The 21,299-nt window shown below is 40.9% G+C and overlaps 1 protein-coding gene and 1 long non-coding RNA gene across 2 annotated transcripts in view; one reads left to right on the top strand and one right to left on the bottom strand.

Annotated features, from left to right (window-relative positions):
- LOC307200050 overlaps window positions 1-21,299 on the bottom strand; it is a 49,765-nt gene that overhangs the window by 11,448 nt on the left and 17,018 nt on the right. The gene's annotated exons all lie outside the window — the stretch shown is intronic.
- Window positions 1-21,299, top strand: part of SLC39A12 (solute carrier family 39 member 12) — a 30,869-nt gene that overhangs the window by 551 nt on the left and 9,019 nt on the right. The window contains 6 exon segments of the mRNA XM_079947690.1: window positions 1,558-1,897; window positions 4,105-4,267; window positions 8,944-8,985; window positions 8,988-9,115; window positions 20,085-20,261; window positions 20,757-20,832. Coding sequence (XP_079803816.1) covers window positions 1,558-1,897; window positions 4,105-4,267; window positions 8,944-8,985; window positions 8,988-9,115; window positions 20,085-20,261; window positions 20,757-20,832 — 926 coding nt within the window.

Raw genomic sequence — 21,299 nt, 5'->3', positions numbered from 1 at the left:
TAAAGATAATCTTAAATCCAATGTGAATCCAGTGTGTGTTGTAGTGGTTAGTGTCAAGGCTTCAGGGAATCCTATCCCTTTTACAGTGGGATGCCAAGAAGTAGAAAAACAAAAGGAGTTTTTACCAGGTAGTTTATTCAATATTCAAAAAGAGAGACTAAGGAATGTGGTCTCTCTTAGTTAATGGCATTGCTCCAAGTAAAGTTCCACCACATCAGTTCCCCCTATTCTATGTCACCCCTGTGCTGATTGACCTGTGCTTTCTGCCTTTCAGTTTTCTGTTCTACCACCCTCAAGGCACACCTTGTTCCGGGAGAGTGGGGGTCAGGAATGCTTTCAAGAGACACTGAGTCTTTTAGCTGTCTCTCCCCTGGTGCTTCTTCTTCCTGCTACTCCCCAATATTTCCCAGCTTCTCCCCTCTGTAGCCTCTGAACCTTCTGCAAACCACTGTTCTAAATCGATACTATCCTCCTCTTCTCGGGAAGGTGCTGGAATGGGGGGGCACGGTTCCCACCATTCCACCTCAGTCCAGCCCCTGACAGTGTGTATGACAAGGAACATCAAATTCAAATCCCCACTCAGTCATGAAGCTCATTGGATGATCTAGGGCATATAACTTTCTCACAGCCTAAGCTAAGGATAGTTGTGAAGATAAACTGGGATGCAATTTCATGTATGCTGCCTTGAGCTCCTTGAAGGAAAGGTGAGACATAAATGTAATACATAAAGAAACTGGATGTTGCAGTATTATGTGTGTTTGTGGGAAGGCAGAGCACTAGAACTGCAGTGACTGAGAAGTTATGATGAGGTGGTGTTCTGGACTGTACCACTCAGTCTGTGGGTGGGTGATCACATTTTTAATACAGCCCTATGCCTTTGTGAATAGAAAACTAGCACAACAAAGTGCTGGAATAGTGTTCTTCACCTTTTCTCATTTAGAAACATTCAAATCCAGAATACACACCTACAATTTGAAGCTGTGTAGTGCAGAATACCACCTCATTCTCCCAGAAATGTAGACCAAAGCAGAGATGCTTCAACACAGGTAAAATAGAACCTGCTGTTTTCTATTAGTTCAGAGGCTCATAGGTTCAAGCTCTTTGTTGTGACTGGAAGTGACTGGAAACTGGTACATATGTACACTTGCAGAGCTCTTATACTAATATGCAATCTTCATTGAATTTTCCTAGTCCTCCTGACATTATGCAGTGAAAGGGAAACATAAAACCTTTTCATAAACTTATCACAGAAGCCTACCATTATCAAATTGATTAATGAAGAATGGAGCAATTTACTACAAGGATTTTATTATTGTTGTTGGGGATGGGGGAGAGGAATGATCCATTTGAGTCACCCTTTTACTGTGTAATGCTACTGAACCATTCTACCCACAGTCGACTTAGCTTCCTGCTGTTTCCCTGCAGACCCCCACATTATTCAGAAACAGCTTGTCGCTGCAAATCAGCTTAGCCAACCATATAAATCCTTCCAAACATATTGCAGCCACTCTAATTGAGGGTTCCCCCCTTTATTGTATAAATTCTTCAGGTTTCAAGTTTAAAGCTGCCAACTGCAAACCAGAATTCAACACCACCAATGCAAACACAGACTATGGGAGGAAATATGTTTCCTGACTCTACCTGTCTCATTCTTTGGATAGCATTTTTGACTTTTATATTTGGACCAAATACTGCAGGAATGCATCCTGATAAAGAAATGAAGGAAGACAACAGCTCTGCCTCTCGCCATAGATATCTGAAAGTTGATTTAGGTATCATGTCAGTTAACAACTATAGTGAACACCACCAGAACCAAAGAGGAGAGATTATCAAGAAAATACTGGAGAGAACTTTATGTCCACAAAGGATTGGGGGGATGCAAGAGGACTGTAATCTGGTCAGTGAGTCAAGTGGTGAATGGAAAATTGTATGGATAACTTAGTAAGCACAGCATTTTCATGTGATTCACTTCTCATCTCAGCAAAGAAGGATTGTGTTGCTATTTATATATTTATTCATTTTATATGTTGTTTTCAACAGATGTGCTATATTCTTCAGGTACATGTGTACATTTATTTGTTACCATTTAGTTTTTTCTGCTTCAACTGTAGCACTTACATAGACACTAGAAAGGGATTCACAAACACTAAAATGGTTCTCTGGAACTTCCTAAGCTATTTTATTTTGCAGAGCTAAATATATAACCAAAATTATCTTAGATCCATTTGCCATTTCCTGCAAGCCTCAAGTTCAAAATGTTGGTAATGTGCCAGTGATTCAGATTAACAGTCTTTTAGAATGTCATTCACATAAATGGTATTTGGATGAATAGGATCTCATCTAGTTGGGCCCTTAGAGTATGCTGCCTATTACAAGCATGTCCTTTCTGTCTGTCAGATTTTAGAGGGTATAACACCTGTTCTTAGACTTTTTAAAAACCAATGTAAGACAGTGTTTAGAGCAAGGGGGCATTAAATATGTGGCTGAGAAGGGGCATGATCTAAGGAAAGTCCCAAGGGCCAGAGTTCTGAAGGGCTGCATTTGGTCCCCAGAACTAAGGTTCCCCACTGCTGGTCTAGAGCATTTAGACATGGTAAGGGGCATGGCCATAGAAGCCAACTCCTAGGGGCCAAGGGATCTTCGCTCCCCCAATAAAATATTTGAGGGGCCTGCCCCCCCCAAAGTTGATGGGTATTGCCATTCAAATAGTGTGCATGTGCCGCATCATGTGATTGATTATGCAGGGTGGGGCTTACCCCTCCTATTTTATTCAAGTTGGCACCACTGGATGTGGCTGAGGAGCAGGTGGGAAACACAGGTTCAAATTCCAACACAGCTATGAAGTTTACCAGATAGCTTTCAGCAAATTCTTCTTCTGCTGCTTAAGCTTTAAATATTAACTTCCAAAATGCAACAATAAAGAAAGAACTCATCACACAGTTTTTCTACCTCATTACTGATGCCACGTCCAGAACCTTGCATCATAACCTAATACCATGGCTCCTAAAATGGTAGTAGCCAGGAAGTGGTAGCTGTGGTGAAAAAAGCAGGTACAAGAGTAACTGGGGTGAAGTCTAAGGAGAGGAAAGGAAGGAGGTCAGCACCAATTTTCAGCCCAACAAACAGAGATAAACTTTAAGAGGTGCTTGAACAAACTGCTTCTGTTTACAGAACCTCTCCAAACTGCTAAATGCATTTTGAGTATGGTATATTCTTCATCAGAGGTAATAACCAATTGTTCCCTTCTGGGAAGGGAGAAAATGAAGAAGCGATGAATCATAATTGCATTTGCACATACTTTGCATGTGGTAGGTCCCTGGTTCCAATTTTATGTGTTTGTTTTTCATTTAAAGATCAAGGAGCAGGCGGTGTGAGAAAATGGTGCCTGAGTCCGTGAAGAGCTACTTTCAGCCAGAGTGGGCAATACTGAGTTAGAAGGACTTGATAAAAGGCAACTTCTTTTAAAGAGTCTTTCTTTTTAGGCACAGCAAAGGGTTCTGATGAAGAGCAGTGGAGGCTGATCCATAAGGGCAAATGGATAGGATTGCCATATTTCAAAAAGTAAAAATCAGAACACCTAAAAAGATGTTGACTTGTCCAAGAAATTCCTCCCCAGTATTAATTTCACCTTTGAAATCCCCATAATGTCTGGAAAAATATGGACATATGGCAGCCCTACAACCTGCTCCAGCAACGTAGTTCTGCTCTCAACCAGCCTGCCTTCTTATTTATGATTAGTTGCTGCCATCTTCCTCAGCCTCAGCTTTGCCCCTGTAGAACTCAGCAGGGAGCATGATGGTGACAAAACTAGAATTAGTAATTGACTTTGGCTCCACCTACTGTTGGTCTCCTTGCCCTCAGCTCTTTTAAGTCCCAATGGACACCAACCACTGATGAAGAGTGTGCTAACAAATTAGAAAACTTGGAGTCTTTCTTTTGGAGTATACCTCTGTTGGCTCATCCAGACTCGCCTGCTTGTTTTGCAGCCAAACTTGCGGGTAACATTCAAGACCTGAGGAAGTAATGTGTACCCTTTCTAATATTAATTGAGATTTGCTGCTGAGCCATGTTTTAAATTTTATGTGGGTTTTTTCTTATTCACAGTGCCTTGAACCAGACACTTTTATATTAGTTGCTGGAGGAGATTTAGAAGCTATTTTAGTGAAGTCTTCCAAAAAAATTCTTCTTTATTATATTACTCATCAAAGAGATATCTGTCCATCAATGTTTAGTCAGAGGAACCAGGATTATAAATTTTACCTAAGTAGTATGGTCAATTGAAGAAGCAATGAAGACTTTTCTCTTGGAATGAAACTGAAGATGTAGTGGAAGCAATAAGGAAACATTTAAAAATATCTGAATACCAGGTAAAAGTAAATTGAAGGAAAGCACAGGTAAAATGATGAGCAGATTCTTGTACTGTAGCTAGCTGGTACGCACTCATGCCCAAAGTACAATGGCAGCTACAAAGGGTATTACCCTTTTTTTTCTTTAACTCCATCACTTTTTACTAATTAAAATCACTAAACACATTTGATGGGCAGTGCTGCCCAAACTTCAAGGATATGTGAAACATGAAATCAACACAAAGCAATGAAGTTCATAGAAAATCAAATTTGCTTATCAGCTTTATCAGTGAGCTTTTCAACTGTATGTACTGTAGATGAAAAGCTGTGGCAAAAATGGGCATGAACTGGAAATTTAGAATGCTGGCCAAACCTTGCATTATTTTCCAGAAGAACTTCATCCATTTTATGTCTGTCAGGATGGGGCAAAATCACCACAGCAATACTGTAGTTGGAAATGTATTCGAAATATCTTTTCCTGAGGCTGGAGTTCTATGGATCAACCCTCTGCTAGTTAATCTGTTTTATATCTGAATGCTAAAAGGTTTGTGAATTGCTCAGTATCTAAAGTGAGTAAAATAGAATTCTTTTATATAATGGAGAACATCCCATTCTTCTTGATTAAACATTCAATTTAAAGGCCAATTAGCAGGTTCCTTTAGACTGCATGTGATCATCACAAAACAAGAAGCAGGATTATTAAACTGGCTGTTAGAATTAATATATGTTGCTGTTGAACAACAGCCACAAGCCTCATTCTCCCCCCAACACCAGAAAAATGTAGTTTCCCCAATGTCTGGGTGCCCACAATGATACCATTTAATGGATGCTGCTGCAGCTAGCAAGCTTTCTCATTGTAGCCATCCTGAAAGGGCAACAGATAGTTGCAACAGTAGAGAGACCACACTCATTTGTACCTGCAAGAATTTGTACTCCTGTACTTCTGAATTCTAAACTCTGTGTTCATCACTACTTCTAACAAACATAGTTTGTACTTTTGATTAAATGGGCACAATATGTTGGACATAATATTATGATGGCTGACTGGGAACAGTTATGGACCACAGGTATGAAATTTACGGCATGTAATGCCTTAAGAGAGAATATAATGAAAATGATTTACAGGTGGTACATGACACCAGTCAAGCTTGCAAAAATTTACCATTTACCCGATAATAAATGTTGGAAATGTAAAGAGACCGAAGGCACATTCTTTCACCTTTGGTGGACATGCCCAAGGATTAAGACTTTCTGGGAAATGATCTACAATTAAATGAAAAAGGTATTTAAATATACTTTTTTGAAGAAACCAGAGGCCTTTCTCCTGGGCATAGTCGGCCAATTGGTGCCAAAAAAGGATAGAACTTTCTTTATGTATGCTACAACAGCAGCAAGAATACTTATTGCAAAGTACTGGAAGACACAAGATCTACCTACCCGGGAAGAATGGCAGATGAAGGTGATGGACTACGTGGAACTGGCAGAAATGACTGGCAGAATCCGAGACCAGGGAGAAGAGTCGGTGGAAGAAGATTGGAAGAAATTTAAAGATTATTTACAGAAATATTGTAAAATTAAGGAATGTTAGAAAGATGTTGGAATGAAGTTACATGGCTTTAGCAGAAAAGTTATAAAGAATTAAGTATAATAGATTGTAATTGGATTAAAGGAAAAAATAATGTTAGAATTTGTTAAGTTAAATGATAGGACAGAAGTTTGAGGAAGATGGAAAGGATTTGCTAAAACAATTAATCGAAGTGGAATACAAAAAAAGGGAGGTGTGAGGAGGTCGCTGAAACAAGTAAAAGAAAGTTAATAACATTGAAAGTATAGGTTGTGTTTCTTGTTTCTTTTTTTTAATTGTTTTTGTTTTATTTTTGTTATGTATATGTAATATTTTTGTTTTTGTATTGTATTGTATGGTTTTGTTATGTTTAATTCTTTTTCTTTTTCCTTTCTGTAACTTTCAAAACTTTAATAAATATTATTTTTTTTAAAAAAAGAATTTGTACTCCTGTACTTCTGAATTCTAAACTCTGTGTTCATCACTACTTCTAACAAACATAGTTTGTACTTTTGCATTGTAGACTGATACTCCTACAGATGACCCATTTATTGAGCATTCATTTTGGTTTTCTTGCATAAAGCTTACTGTAAGGGTATCAGGGGGTTGCTCGAGAGCAATCAGGCAAATGCCTCCCTGGTCGGCTGTAAAGCCTTGTTATTAGTGCCAAAAAAAACCTTCACCATGCAGAGCACCACTATTCCGTGGCTCCCTCATTCACTGGCAGAATCTGAGAGTGGGCGGTCCTTAAACCTTCCGCAGCAGAGTAGTTTCTTGACGCCCAGTCTGCACTTCCCCTCTCTGCGCGGCAGCCTACTGCGCAAGGAGGGCATGGGTAACAGAGGACCTCTCTCCTCCCCGCTTTGCTCAGGCAAGGTGTCCTAGCACCGCCTCGCCTCCCCCGAGCCCTGCAGCTCCTCTCCGCTGGAGGCGTGGTTACTCTCCTCCACTGAGGAGGTGCTGCTTCCCACGATCTTTGGGGGCTCTCTGTAATCCATCTGGCTTTCCCCCTCTCGCCCCTGAGCCGATGGCAGTTCCCTGACACTTATGTAGAAATTAGACTATCTGGTCTTTATTAAGCATTCATCCTGATTTCCTTGAATGGTGTTTATATAACTTTCCACTAATCATTCATTTACCCCACACTTCTAAGTGCATTTCCTTGTCATTTTGCTAACAGCAATAAGTCTAGTTTGTTTGTTTGTTTTAAAAAACACAACTGGATTTGTTGTGCTAGGGCAGCATAGCACTTTAATCCATTTTAATTGTTCAACTTGAATGCTTCTTGCAAAATACTCTCAGTCAGGAGACAACTTTAAGCCCCATCTATGAAAATGCTCTCATGTGTCTTTTGAATATCATTATTCGTACTACAGTGTGATTAAGTTAATTAAATGTTACCGTATGTTTGTATATTTACTTCTTCTTTTTAACATCCTATGACCATTTTGGTGAATGGTGGTAAAGGAATCTGTTGATAAATAATACATTAAAAATATTCATCCAATTTTCTTCTGTTTTCAGTGTGTACACATAAGTGTTCTGGAAAGGAAAGCTGCTTTTCTGAACATCAGTGGTGCTGATGAAAGTACCATTCCCCAGCAGGGTGCTGCCTTTCTCAGGCTGACCCTGCATGGAATCTGCCTGACTAAAACACGTTTACCTTCACCATAATTCTTTATGCAATGTATTTTCCATTCTTCAAACAGTATTAATGAACTCCATATAACAGGTAGATTTCAAAATATATCTTTGCTTTCATATATTTGGCTGGGGCTGATGAGAATTGGAGTCTATTATCTGGAGAGCCTCCTCTCTGTACTATAGTTTAACCCTCATAGAACCATACCCTCAAACCAGGTAAACTGTAGTCAGGGTGAAATCAAACTGGTTTATCTATGGGATTAAATTGGCAGGAATAAGACAAAAAACAAGATTTACATGGTTTCTAGGTTGACTAGTAATTCTGAAAGCATCTTTAGAGAGAGCCATTTTTTCTAAACACACTTTATTCTTGTTTCTCTTAATTGCCTCATTAATGACATGAGCATCTTCCTTTGAGAAAATAATTGCTAAGATGCTGTTACTAAATTTTATCTTCTGTTTTTCACACTTACATAAAAAAACATTATTTGTCACTAGTAACAGATGGTAGCAGTTTTTGCTACTGCTAATTAATTTAAGAAACAAAATTTTCTTCCTTCAGATAAAATGCCATACAATTAGGCCATCAATTTTCAAAAAAATAGTTGATAAAATAAAAGCCATTAGAGACCAACTAAGTTAGCATGAAAAGTCAGGTATCTGAAGAAGTGTGCATGCACATGAAAACTTATACCCAGAACAAACTTAGTTGGTCTCTAAGGTTCTGCTGGACAATTTTTAATTTATTTATTTTGATACAATACGTTATTTTTCAGGAATAAAAAAGTGGTATGACTTTTAATCCATTCTCCACCTTGTCTCATTTCTCACTATTTAACAGCACAATGATTGCATATACTATTTTTTAATGTTTTGAATGAGCATCAGGATAACAAAAGTACTGGTTCTATCACCTTTTCTCTACTTGTAAGACGTACGTATAATCAAGCATTACCTTTGCCACCAATGGTTTAGTGTATTATCTTACATTAGGCATTGCTAATATATAACCTTCAGATTCACTTGATTCTGTTTTCCCAATTTTACTTTGCCTACTGCAAGATGGCCTGCTCATTTGTTCAGCATCTCTACTTTGCTCTGCTTTGTTGTGTTGTGCTGTGCTTTGTTTCATCTGCCTTACATCACAGTCTTGCCTAATCCTCCCAGCATATATGAACTCTGACCTATGGTTTGTACCCTGGGTCAGGCAAAAATCCTATTTAATGGAAATGCTGTTGAAATTCATGGAACTTACTTTCACCTTATGAAGTGCTTCTTTGCCCTTTTCCTTATTTGACAACTGGATTTCAAAATCTGAGCTTTCAAGTTAATTTAACAACAGAAATGCAAGAATTGTTTTTAGCATTGCTTTCATTTTTTCTTCTATAGAATATGGCTATAGCACTCTTGCAGATTTACTTAAGACAATTGGATCATGTTTGGCACAACTCTCATTCTATTTAATTCCTGTCAAGAATGTTACACCCTCATTTTACAGCTATTTGTGGGGTTAGATGTAGGAACTCTTTCTGGAGATGTCCTACTACATCTTATTCCACAGGTAATATTTGTATTTCCTTAAGTTTCAGTTCTTGCACATTAAAACTGCTGATTCCTTCCCCAAATAAGCAATTCTACACACACACTAAACTTCAGAATTTTATGATTTGTCTAGATGCAAGGCAGAATTTGAGTATTTTGTAAGTCAGGTAAGAGGGAGACTCAAGAGAGAGGGGGCCCCTGACTTTAAAGATGTTTCAAAATATGCTGGTAGGTTTTTGTTTTTGGGATGTTATTGCTTTATTACATTGTATCACACTTTTGTTTAATATTGTATTTTTATTTCTCAGTTTCATTGTTATGTTGTATTTTTTGTTTTCTAAACTATTTAGAGATGATTTTAAGTATTAAGCAGTATACAAATATATGAAATAAATGAATGTGAAAAGAACTATACAGAAATGTGGAATAGTCCTACCTCCACCATTAACTGAGCCGGAGTCCCTCCCCATGTGGAGGAACTCTCCACATAAATCAGCATGGGTAGAAAGCCTTTCTCTATGCCATCCAAATAGTTGAATGACAGGGAAGCATTGCTGCTATAGGTGGCAGGAAGTGTAGACATGGTGCGTGAGGCTATCCCATTGTTACAAAACATGTGATGGGTACATGTGAGCTTCCCACTTGTTATGCCTCACTTGTTTATATCACACTACCTATATTTATCATTTTTCTTACACAGTAATGCAATCTTCAGTTTATCATGCTGCTGCATTGTAGGATCTTCCACTACCAGTTCCGCAAGAGTTCATTGAACCACAGTGATACAAATTCACTCCTGGTTCTCTGGATTATAAGAGTATTACTTGTCATTAAGCATTTGAAATGGCAATTCTATCTCTATGTATTGCTGGTAACATCACCACAAGTTAAGACAAAGCGCAGGTACATCAGTCACTACAACCCATACCTAACATTTATTAACTCAACCAGGATGTTTAAGGATTGCAATTCCCTTAAGTTATTTTTAAACATTGCCGTTAATTTTTTAAATATAGAATCAGAATATGTTGACATTAAAACATTTCCTGTAATTAGCGAGTGCCTCCAAGAATTCTGCAATGTAACAATGCAAGTATATTCCCTAGAGGCAAGGAGGGCCAAGAGATAAAACCTGCCCCATGTATTAAATGGATTGTTGATGATGAACTAGGACATAGTTTTATCTTCAACAATTGGAAATACACCAAAAGGAAAATGTACAAAGAAAAATGATTTCTCTCTGCCAAATCTTCTAAAGCATGCCATCAGGACAATGATCACAAACTAAACTGGCCTACAGTGCAATTAGTATATGTATATCTACATCAGGCTTCCTCAACCTCGACCCTCCCGATGTTTTTGGCCTACAACTCCCATGATCCCTACCTAGCAGGACCAGTGGTCAGGGATGATGGGAACTGTAGTCTCAAAACATCTGGAGGGCTGAGGTTGAGGAAGCCCGGTCTACATGGAAGTAAGTCCTTCTGACTTCAGTGGGGCTTAATCCCAAACTTTTGTGTACACGATTGCAACCCTAATGATTTCAAACAAATTTAGTAAAATAAACTACCATTAATATATTAATATGTGTAAAACTTTATCAAGAACTGCTTGCTTTATTTGCCAACTCCACTTAACTTTCTCACCAAAGCCACCCACTCCTTCCTTCATAACTTGCCACAGACATCCCCAGTCTCCTTACTCCTTGACAAAGACACCCCCATCCCTGTACTCCTTCTTCAAAGCTACCTTCTTTCCTTTAAACCTTGCCAAAACTACCACCTCTCCCCTCCCCTTAGATCTAGTAAAACCTCCACTTGGTAGCCTGGGCTACCCAACTGCCTGGCTGCTCACTGACTAGCCTGGGCTGCTGTTCCTTCGCAAGCCTTGGATACCTACCTGCCCACCCACCAGCCTGATATGAATGCTGCTAATTAGATGGAGACACAAGCAGTTTCAAATACACATGTAACCATGTGGACAAGCCCATGATCAACCAAACTATTGCTGTCAGGGACTGGCAGGGCTCTGACGAGCGTGTGACGAAGGCAGGGGAACTGGAGGCTGATTCAGGAGAGGGGGCCAGTGATTTATGTGGTTTGGGGTTCTGGGGTTAGCAATTTGAAAGCACGCCAGTGCAAGTAGATAGGTACCAATGCAGGGGGAAGGTAAACAGCGTTTCTGTTTGCTGTGGTTTCTATCATGGTGTTCTGCTGTGCTAGAAGCAGTTTAGTCATGCTGGCCACATGACCAGGAAAGCTGTCTGTGGACAAACATCAGCTCCCTCGGCCTGAAAGCGAGATGAGCACCGCAATCCCATAGTAGCCTTTGACTGGACTTAACAATCCAGGGGTTCAGTTCTCTTTCCATACTACATAATCACATTCTATGCTACCCATCAGGGCTATAAAATGACATTTCCCCTTAAATTATGGGTATTAGGGGTGGCTAACCACGGCTTATAGAGCATATCTGCCCACCAATATTTTTGTCACTTAAAAAAACCAACTGCTGTTTTTCATCCCACCCTGCGATGTCTTGATGCCATAAGCTTTTTTGTGGAACCTTAAGGACTTAAATTTTGACCATTTAAAAAGAAAAAATAATTTAATTTCACAACTCTCAATTCTCATGACAAAATTTTGATCCCGGAATCAAAGCTATATTTTGATTCAGAGGTAAAAATGAATCCTAGAGATTCGGGATTGCCATCTTACAGCACAAATGTATGCATGGATTGCATTGCAATCTTAATGAAGGATGCTTAAAATTTGGGTTAAGAGAACCTCCCCTTGCCACACACACAACATATCTCTGTCATGTAATACCTTGAACCTTGCAGAAGGAGCCAGATACAGATAATATTTTTCAGTATTTTTATCCATAGAGGTGTATGTATTTCTATTGATTGTACCACTGCATCTGCTTTTACTTATTACGTTTTGTTCTTAGAGTCATTTTAAAACTCTGAGCTCCTCTGAAAGTCTTTGAACTAATGGAGCAGGTTGAATTAATGTGTAACTAGGGATGGAAGAGAAATTTGATTCAGTTCCCACTTAAAGGGATCTAATTCATACTTTCATACTTTCAAAAACACTATGTGAACCAAAACAGAACCATCCTTTAGTAATTCTCTGAATTTTGCAATTCAGTTCTTCAGCCAAGTAATGTGTACTAAAATATACACATATTACTGAATATAATATACAAAAATGAATTATATTAGGGAAAACTACATTGTAACAATGTGAATTTTCAAAAGGATATATTTTTAAAAATCATAAACTGATGTGGAAATTTGGAGAAATTAAGACTGGAAAAATAAGAAACAGAAATTGACAGATTCACCCATCCCTATGTCTAACTTCATTTAGCCCAGATGGAAACAAATAGGTATATAACTGCATCTCGTAATGATACATTTCAGTTTCCTTTAATCTAGGAAATTTCAAAACATGACCCCTAAATGCTCTGGAACGATCCTTAGCAGTCCCCTGGCATATAGGACTTGCTATCCATTTCAGGAATGGCATAATGCTGTCTTTTCTTCAGGGCTAGTTTCCATGCTATTATCTTAATCCATCTTTGGCTGTTTCTGTGCTGTTCAATCATCATACTCTAATAACATAAAACATATATTAGGTAACAGAACAGTAATTTGCTTCAATCTAATTGTGCCTGCATTGGGGATAATTCTAAGAAAGTGTCCTCCTTTATCTCATCATTTCTCTCTGCATCAAATAAATAGATATGTGATTTTTTTTGCAGTTTTGACAGGAAAGGCTTCCAACTTCTGCATTTCTAGTAGCTAAAGAGCAATGCTATGGCCCAGTTTAAGGTTGACAGAGCATACATAGCTACAACTTCTAAGGGTGCTTCCAAACAATGGCTATTTTTAAGTTTTAAATTTAGACTGCACATTTATAGTTGATTAAGTCAACCTCAACAAACCTGCCCCAGCCTCCAAATAGGACTTTTTTGCAAAAAAAAGAAAGTGACAGGAAAATGTAATGGAAAGCTTGAGATTGAACTTGCTTTGAAACATTAGCTAAGCTCCCTGCTAACAAATCAGAATGAATGCTCAATAAACAGTCAACATTATCTAATCTCTCCATAAACAAAAGCTCAATAAACAGGTCATCTAGAAGTGACCCAAGAGTTATTGCATTAGAAGTAGAATGGTTGCACAAGTGGAGCACCTCAAGACTGTGCAACAACTGGTTCCTTTAAGGACTTGTGTAACACCATTTTTCTTATTCAAATATGGATTTTTACACTAAAGCCTCCTTTCCAGCAGCTAGGAGTAAGATATAAATCTCCCAATTGATTGTTACAGGTCCAAGCACTGAATATTTTACCTAAGCCCTAAACCTCCACCTCCTTAAAAAGGTGGATTTCTTCTGAAACGAATCTAAATTTGCAACTATACATATAAATCAGCTTTTAAAAAGCTCAGTTTTCTATCCTTATATATCTTTTTCTTCTCAGTCTCTTTGCTACCTCTTCTTCTCCAATGTCCTTATTTTGTTCTTATTATTTTGTATTTGGTTTCCATGTAAGGCAACAACCACTTGGTTCCCCATTTTAATTTGGGACATGCATTAAGCAGACTTAGCATACTGTCACTTTTTCCAGCTTAAGAAACTGACTACAAGCAGTAGCCATCTATATACAGGTTACTTCCATAAGCACGTATTTTACTACTGTCTATTATTAGCAGCTACCCATAGTAAGTATGTACAGTGGTACCTCGGGTTACATACGCTTCAGGTTACATACGCTTCAGGTTACAGACTCCGCTAACCCAGAAATAGTGCTTCAGGTTAAGAACTTTGCTTCAGGATGAGAACAGAAATCGTGCTCCGATGGTGTGGCGGCAGCAGGAGGCCCCATTAGCTAAAGTGGTGCTTCAGGTTAAGAACAGTTTCAGGTTAAGAACAGACCTCCGGAACGAATTAAGTACTTAACCAGAGGTACCACTGTATATGGAATAGAGTACCATTAGCTGAATGGCTTTTGCTTAATACGGCAGTACTGGTCAATGGTAACAGTGATTTCTGCCTGTTTCTCCATGGTCTATCTTTAGCAAATACAGTAAGGTCATGGAAAACAAATGTTTTCCATCTAGTCTGGGCTTATTATGGTGCTCAGCAGCCCCATCACCCCTGCATGCCAAAGTACAAAATGTTAAGGCCATTTAGTTCTGTCTTTTACTACAGCCATTACATATACATATACATATACATATACATATACATATACATATACATATACATAATCTATCTCAATAGAACAGTCTCAGGTGTGGCATGCTAAGATTTTGACCTAGCTAATGTGCATAGCCATTTTCAAACTTAAAGTGGTAAAGAGAATCTTTTATTTTTGTGGTAATAATAATAATAATAATAATAATAGTAATAATAATAATTTATTTATATCCCGCCCTCCCCAGCCGAAGCCGGGCTCAGGGCGGCTAACAACAATCAAATAATCCAACATTCTAAAAACATTTCATTCTAAAAATTAATTAAAATCAAATTGATGGCAACCGTTAAGCAAAATTCTGTGCAGATTGCCAGAAGAGGGGGGTCAGGCTGCGCCCTGACCAAAGGCCTGGTGAAACAGCTCTGTTTTGCACACCCTGCGGAAAGATGTCAAGTCCCGCAGGGCCCTGGTCTCTTGTGACAGAGCGTTCCACCAGATTGGAGCCGCGGCCGAGAAAGCCCTGGCTCTAGTTGAGGCCAGCCTAACCTCTCTGAGGCCTGGGACCTTCAAGATGTTTTTATTTGCAGACCGTAAGTTCCTCTGTGGGACATACCAGGAGAGGCGGTCCCGTAGGTACGAGGGTCCTAGGCCATATAGGGCTTTAAAGGTTAAAACCAGCACCTTAAACCTGATCCTGTACTCCACCGGGAGCCAGTGCAGCTGGTATAGTACCGGATGAATGTGATCTCACAGCGAAGACCCCATAAGGAGTCTCGCTGCGGCATTCTGCACCCGCTGGAGTTTCTGGATCAGTCTCAAGGGCAGCCCCACGTAGAGCGAGTTACAATAATCCAGTCTGGAGGTGACCGTCGCGTGGATCAAAGTGGCTAGGTCAGAGCGAGAGAGATAAGGAGCCAACTGCTTAAGCTTGGTGGAGATGAAAAAATGCCGCCTTTGTTATAGCTGTAATCTGCGCCTCCATAGAGAGGGAGGTATCGAAGATTACACCCAAACTCTTAACGGACGGTGCTGGCACTAATTGCACCCCCGCAAGAGATGGGAGTTGCCCCCTCAATCCCATATCATCCCGTCCCAGCCAGAGGATCTCTATCTTCGAAGGATTTAACTTCAACCGGCTCCCACGTAACCATCCAGCCACAGCTTCCAGACATCTGGTCAGTGTGTCTGGGGCTGAGTCAGGATGGCCATCCATCAACAGATAGAGTTGGGTGTCATCGGCATACTGATGGCAACCCAACCCAAAACTCCGGACCAGCTGGGTGAGGGGGCGCATAAAGATGTTAAAAAGCATCGGGGAGAGTATCGCACCCTGAGGCACTCCACACACCAAGGAGTGGTGCAATGACAATTCCCCCCCAAGCGCCACCCTCTGTCCCCGACCAGAGAGAAATGAGCGCAGCCATTGAAGGACTGTGCCCTGGATCCCCACGTCGGCAAGGCGGTGGTCCAGGAGTTTGTGGTCGACCATGTCGAAGGCTGGTGACAGGTCTAGAAGAATCAGCAGCCGTGACCTGCCTCGATCCAGCTGCCTGTGGAGATCATCTGTTAGGGCGACCAGAGCCGTCTTGGTCCCATGACCAGTGCGGAAGCCGGACTGGAATGGATCCAGAGCCAATGTTTCATCTAGAAACCTGCCAAGCTGTTCAGCAACTGCTCTCTCAATCACCTTACCCAGGAATGGGAGATTCGAAACCGGGCGGTAATTGGATAGATCTAAGGGATCTAATGATGTTTTCTTTAAGAGCGGGTGCACCACTGCCTCCTTCAGTTACCCTGGGAATATCCCAGTGCCAAGGGACAAATTGATGATATCCCCCAGGGGGGCCTGCACCTCGTCTGGACACGCTCTAATCAACCAAGACGGGCATGGGTCGAGAGGACAGGTGGTGGGCTTTCCAGTTCGGAGGAGTCTGTCCACATCGGCTGGGGATATCCGGTCAAAGTGGTCCAATACTGGACCCGAGGACCGTCGAGGGGCCTCCAGTTCCTTTATTGTATCCAAATTGGCAGGGAGGTCATGGCGGAGCAACAGTACCTTCTCCGCAAAAAAGCTCGCAAATGCCTCACAGCTGTGTGTCAAATTGTTATTTAAATTTGGCTGTCCTTCAAGGGACGTTAAAGACCTAATTATACTAAATAATTGCGCCGGGCGAGAGCTAGCGGATGCAATGGAGGCCAAGAAGTAAGACTTCTTAGCGGCCTTCACTGCCATCTCATAGGTTTTCATAAAAACCCTATAAGATGTTCTTGAGGCTCCGTCATGGGCACCCCACCATACTCGCTGTAGCCATCTGAGGTCCCGCTTCATTTTCCGAAGCTCCTCGGTAAACCAGGGAGCCCAGTTTCTGCGGGGTCGCAGAGGGCACTTAGGTGCGATCTCATCGATGGCTGCCAGGAGCTGGATATTCCAGCCCTCAACAACCTCAGTCAATGAGTCGCCAGGGGGGAGCAAGGTCCCGCAAGGCTTGATGGAATCTATCAGGGTCCATCAGCCTCTGCGGGCGAGCCCAAATCAGCTCGCCACCTAAGCAGGGTGGGGGTGGAAAGTCAATCCTGGCTTTCAGAGCGTAGTGATCAGACCATGGCACCTTCATCGAAGGAGACATGATCACATCTATACCGACGCCAAAGATCAAATCCAGCGTGTGGCCTGCTTGATGTGTGGGGCCCGAAACAAACTGGGAGAGCCCTAGTGTCGCCATGGAAGACACCAGGTCCAGAGCCTGTGAGGAGGGAGTGGCATCAGCATGGATGTTGAAGTCCCCCAATACCAATAGGTTAGGGAACTCCAAGGCCCAGCCGGCCACCGCCTCCAGCAGGTCTGACAGGGTGGCTGCTGGTGCGCTAGGTGGCCGGTACACCAGCCAGATAGCCAAGCTCACCTCAGAACCCCACATTAGGCCAACACATTCAATGCCGGGGATCAATAGCGATGGTAGAGCCCTGAAAGAACAATCTTCCCGGATTAATAATGCCACCCCTCCCCCCCCGGCCCACAGTTCGTGACTGGTGGAGGACGGAGAAACCCAGGGGCGCCATCTCTCGTAAGGTAAGTTACCCCTTCGCGCACCCAGGTCTCCATCACACAAGCCAGGTCGACCCCCTGCGAGGTAAAGAAATCTCGCAGGGTGGCGGTTTTGTTGCCTATAGACCTGGCACTGCACAACACCAGTGATGGAGGTGAGTAATCCTTGCTCACCCTACCCTCGTCCCTCGGGATGGGGCGCAGAGTGGAAGGGGTACGAGCACATCCATATCTTGATCGCCTTCGCCTATAACATCTGCCCCCACCGCCATACCTCCCTCACCCCTCCACAGTAGCAATCCCAAGCTCTTGTTCTATGCTCTACTGTGCTTTTCATGATTTTTAAATGGATATACAAGTTGATATCTAGGTTTAGTCTGTAAGTTGGCAAAGAAATCTAGGAAGCCTGCCAATGTTACCAAGCGTGAAGAACTACCAGAAAGCTGGGGGGGTAGGTTCTGAACCAGGTGAGGGTAGTCAATGGGTGGGTCTAAAACCCCTGGTGAGTTAGAGACTTGTTACTTGTTACTTGTGTGATTGATAGATCCAACTAATCAATGTTGAACCCTAGAAAGTGAGGGAGATAAGATTTGCCCCACTGGCAAAATCCAGTTCCCCATGCCTGCTATAGGTGATCTTTCAGATGACCTTTAAAAAATGGAACACACAGGATGAAACGGTTAAATCAGCTATGATAAAATGGGCACAGGACATTGGGTATAATATTATGTTTGCTGACTGGGAAAAGTTATGGACCACCGGTATGAAATTTACGGCATGTAATGCCTTGAAAGAAAATATGAAAATGATATATAGGTGGTACATGACCCCAGTCAAGCTTGCAAAAATATACCACATGCCTGATAATAAGTGTTGGAAATGTAAGGAAACTGAAGGAACGTTCTTTCACCTCTGGTGGACTTGCCCTAGGGTTAAGGCTTTCTGGGAAATGATATATAACGAGCTGAAAAAGGTATTTAAGTATACCTTCCCTAAGAAACCAGAGGCCTTCCTTTTGGGCATTGTTGGCCAGAGGGTGTTAAAGAAGGACCGAACATTTTTCATGTATGCTACAACAGCAGCAAGGATACTTGTCGCCAAATATTGGAAAACTCAAGATTTGCCCACGCTGGAAGAATGGCAGATGCAACTGATAGACTATATGGAACTAGCAGAAATGACTGGCAGATTCCAAGACCTGGGAGAGGAAGCAGTGGAAGAGGATTGGAAGAAATTTAAGGACTATCTACAAAAACATTGTAAATTACATGAGTGCTAAGAAGGATGCGAGATTGAAAATAACATGGCTCCATTAAGTTAGTTGAAAAGAATATGAGAATAAGTGAACCTAAAGAGCAAAATAAATTTTGAATGATTATTATGTTTAAATTGGGTAATTAAGACTTAGCTAAAAGTATTCAAAGTTAGGGATATAATATTGGTAATCTATAGAATAAGAATGGAAACAAGGTGATAAATTGCTGATTAAAATTGTATAATTTTGGAACGCAGGAGCGAGAGATGTGAGGAAGTCCAAAAAGCGAAGAAAATATGGTTATTACAAGATGTTAATTGTATTTCTGTATCTTTGTTTGTTTTTCTGTTTTGTTTTCTGTTTATCTTGGTTTCTTCTTTATTGTATTAAGAAAATCTTTAATAAAATTTATATAAAAAATAAAAAAATAAAAACCAATGTGCAAGATCAGAACTAGTCCTAAGCTTCTAATTCCGAACATGAACCACTTCTTAACAAGGACCTGTAGATCATGTGGGATGTAGTAATATGATTCTGCATCACATTTCCAAGTGAGAAAGATTGGGAATTCAGAGGGAAAGCACGCACATTAACTTTTCTCAGCGAGCCAGGCTGGAACGCTAGGAACTGTGATCCCTATGTAGTTATTTAAATACAAATTGGGATGTGGGTGGTGCTGTGGTCTAAACCACAGAGCCTAGGGCTTGCTGATCAGAAGGTCGGCAGTTCAAATCCTCACAATGGGGTGAGCTCCCGTTGCTCAGTCCCTGCTCCTGCCAACCTAGCAGTATGAAAGCACGTCAAGTGCAAGTAGAATCATAGAATCATAGAGTTGGAAGAGACCACAAGGGCCATCGAGTCCAACCCCCTGCCAAGCAGGAAACACCATCAGAGCACTCCTGACATATGCTTGTCAAGCCTTTGCTTAAAGACCTCCAAAGAAGGAGACTCCACCACACTCCGCTCCGGCGGGAAAGTAAACGGTGTTTCCGTGCGCTGCTCTGGTTTGCCAGAAGCGGCTTTGTCATGCTAGCCACATGACCCAGAAGCTGTCTGTGGACAAACGCCAGCTCCCTCGGCCAGTAAAGTGAGATGAGCGCCCCAACCCCAGCGTCATCCACGATTGGACCTAACGGTCAAGGGTCCCTTTACCTTTACCCTTTAAGAACAAATTACAGTACATTACATGCACGCTTACTCAGAAGTAACAAGAGGACATACTCCTTAGTAAGTGCATTTAGGTTTGCGCTGTTATGCAAATATAAAACCTTCTTTGGCCAGAACATACCCTTGCTTCCCCTCAATTCTCGCATTAAAAAAATGTTCAGGCATTCACATAAAGAATGTAAGGGAAAGGTGATTTCAATGTCACATATAGAAATGGTGTAACATTTTGCACAGAAAGGTCTATCTTAATTGTAGCCACTACTGTGAAACAGTACCAGCCTTTTATGGGCTAATTAATATTTTATGTCTCTCTTCCTCTCCTTAGGAGATTTTGCAGTACTGTTAAGTACAGGTCTTTCTTCAAAGATTGCCATTTTAATGAACTTCTTAAGTGCTCTAACTGCTTTCATAAGACTTTACACTGGCCTTTCAATATCAAAAGATCCTTGCATTAATTACTACACCACACTGACTTTCTGTCAGCATCCAACAGTTGGATAGCTTAGCTCATAAATATGGCGCTGTACTACTGGATCAAGTCTCTGGATGCTTCTGGACTACTGCTAATTTCGGGTAGGATTCAATTATGTAACAGCAAATGTAGGTTGCACAATTAAAGTTGATTTGCAGCTCTTGTGTAACAAACTCACTTCCAACCAAAATAGGACTTTCTGCTATAAGGAAAGCGTTCATCAAACATTCTTTTCTTGGAAGGATTCATTTCAAAACTCTATGCATGTAAACTTCCAGTAATTCTTTATAGTGATGGTGTAAGAGCTGAAATCTCGGAACTGTATTTCTCATTTGATGAAGTAGAAAATATGTTCCAAGCTTACTACAGATTTGAATCTTATATTTAGAAACCTTGGGTTTAAAAGCCTTTACTAATGAAGTTTGTCATGTTTCCCATAAGACTCAGCCTGCCCCACCCACAGTCCCAGATATTAATATATTTGGCTCTCTTACTGCTGCCTCATCTTTTTTTAGCTTCCTGAAATGACTCACATCCAGACACAGAGGCCCTGGTTGATGTTTCTGCTACAGAACCTTGGATTACTATTAGGTTGGTTCTCCCTCTTGCTTCTAACTATATTCTTTCTAACCTTCTCACATTGTACATGGGCATGACTTGTAGGCTGATGGCAATAATGAATCTTTGGATTGCAAGCATTGTTTGATTGCTTTTGGTGCAGAAATCAAGATCACATTGATCTTATGATAGGAAAGAAGGAATGAGATGTCAAGGAGATGAGTAAATATATGACCTTTAGAAGAAATCTGAAAACAGCCTTGTACGGGGAAGCTTTTTAATATTTAATGTTTTATTATGTATAAATGTATGTTAAATACTGCCCAGAGTGGCCGGGGCAACCCAGTCAGATGGGTGGGGTACATTTAATAAATTATTATGATTATTATTATTATTCCAACTCATGACAAGTGGCAAGCATGGTAACAGAGGACTGGAGCTAGTGAGCTTGTTCCCATCATGCAGCCTCCCTTCATGTGGCAATTTAGCCATCATTGTTA

The sequence above is a fragment of the Podarcis cretensis genome (assembly GCF_951804945.1).
Source record: "Podarcis cretensis genome assembly, chromosome: 12".
Taxonomy (NCBI): domain Eukaryota; kingdom Metazoa; phylum Chordata; class Lepidosauria; order Squamata; family Lacertidae; genus Podarcis; species Podarcis cretensis.
Note: the sequence above shows the minus strand (reverse complement) of the source record. Positions and strands in the feature narration are given on the sequence as shown.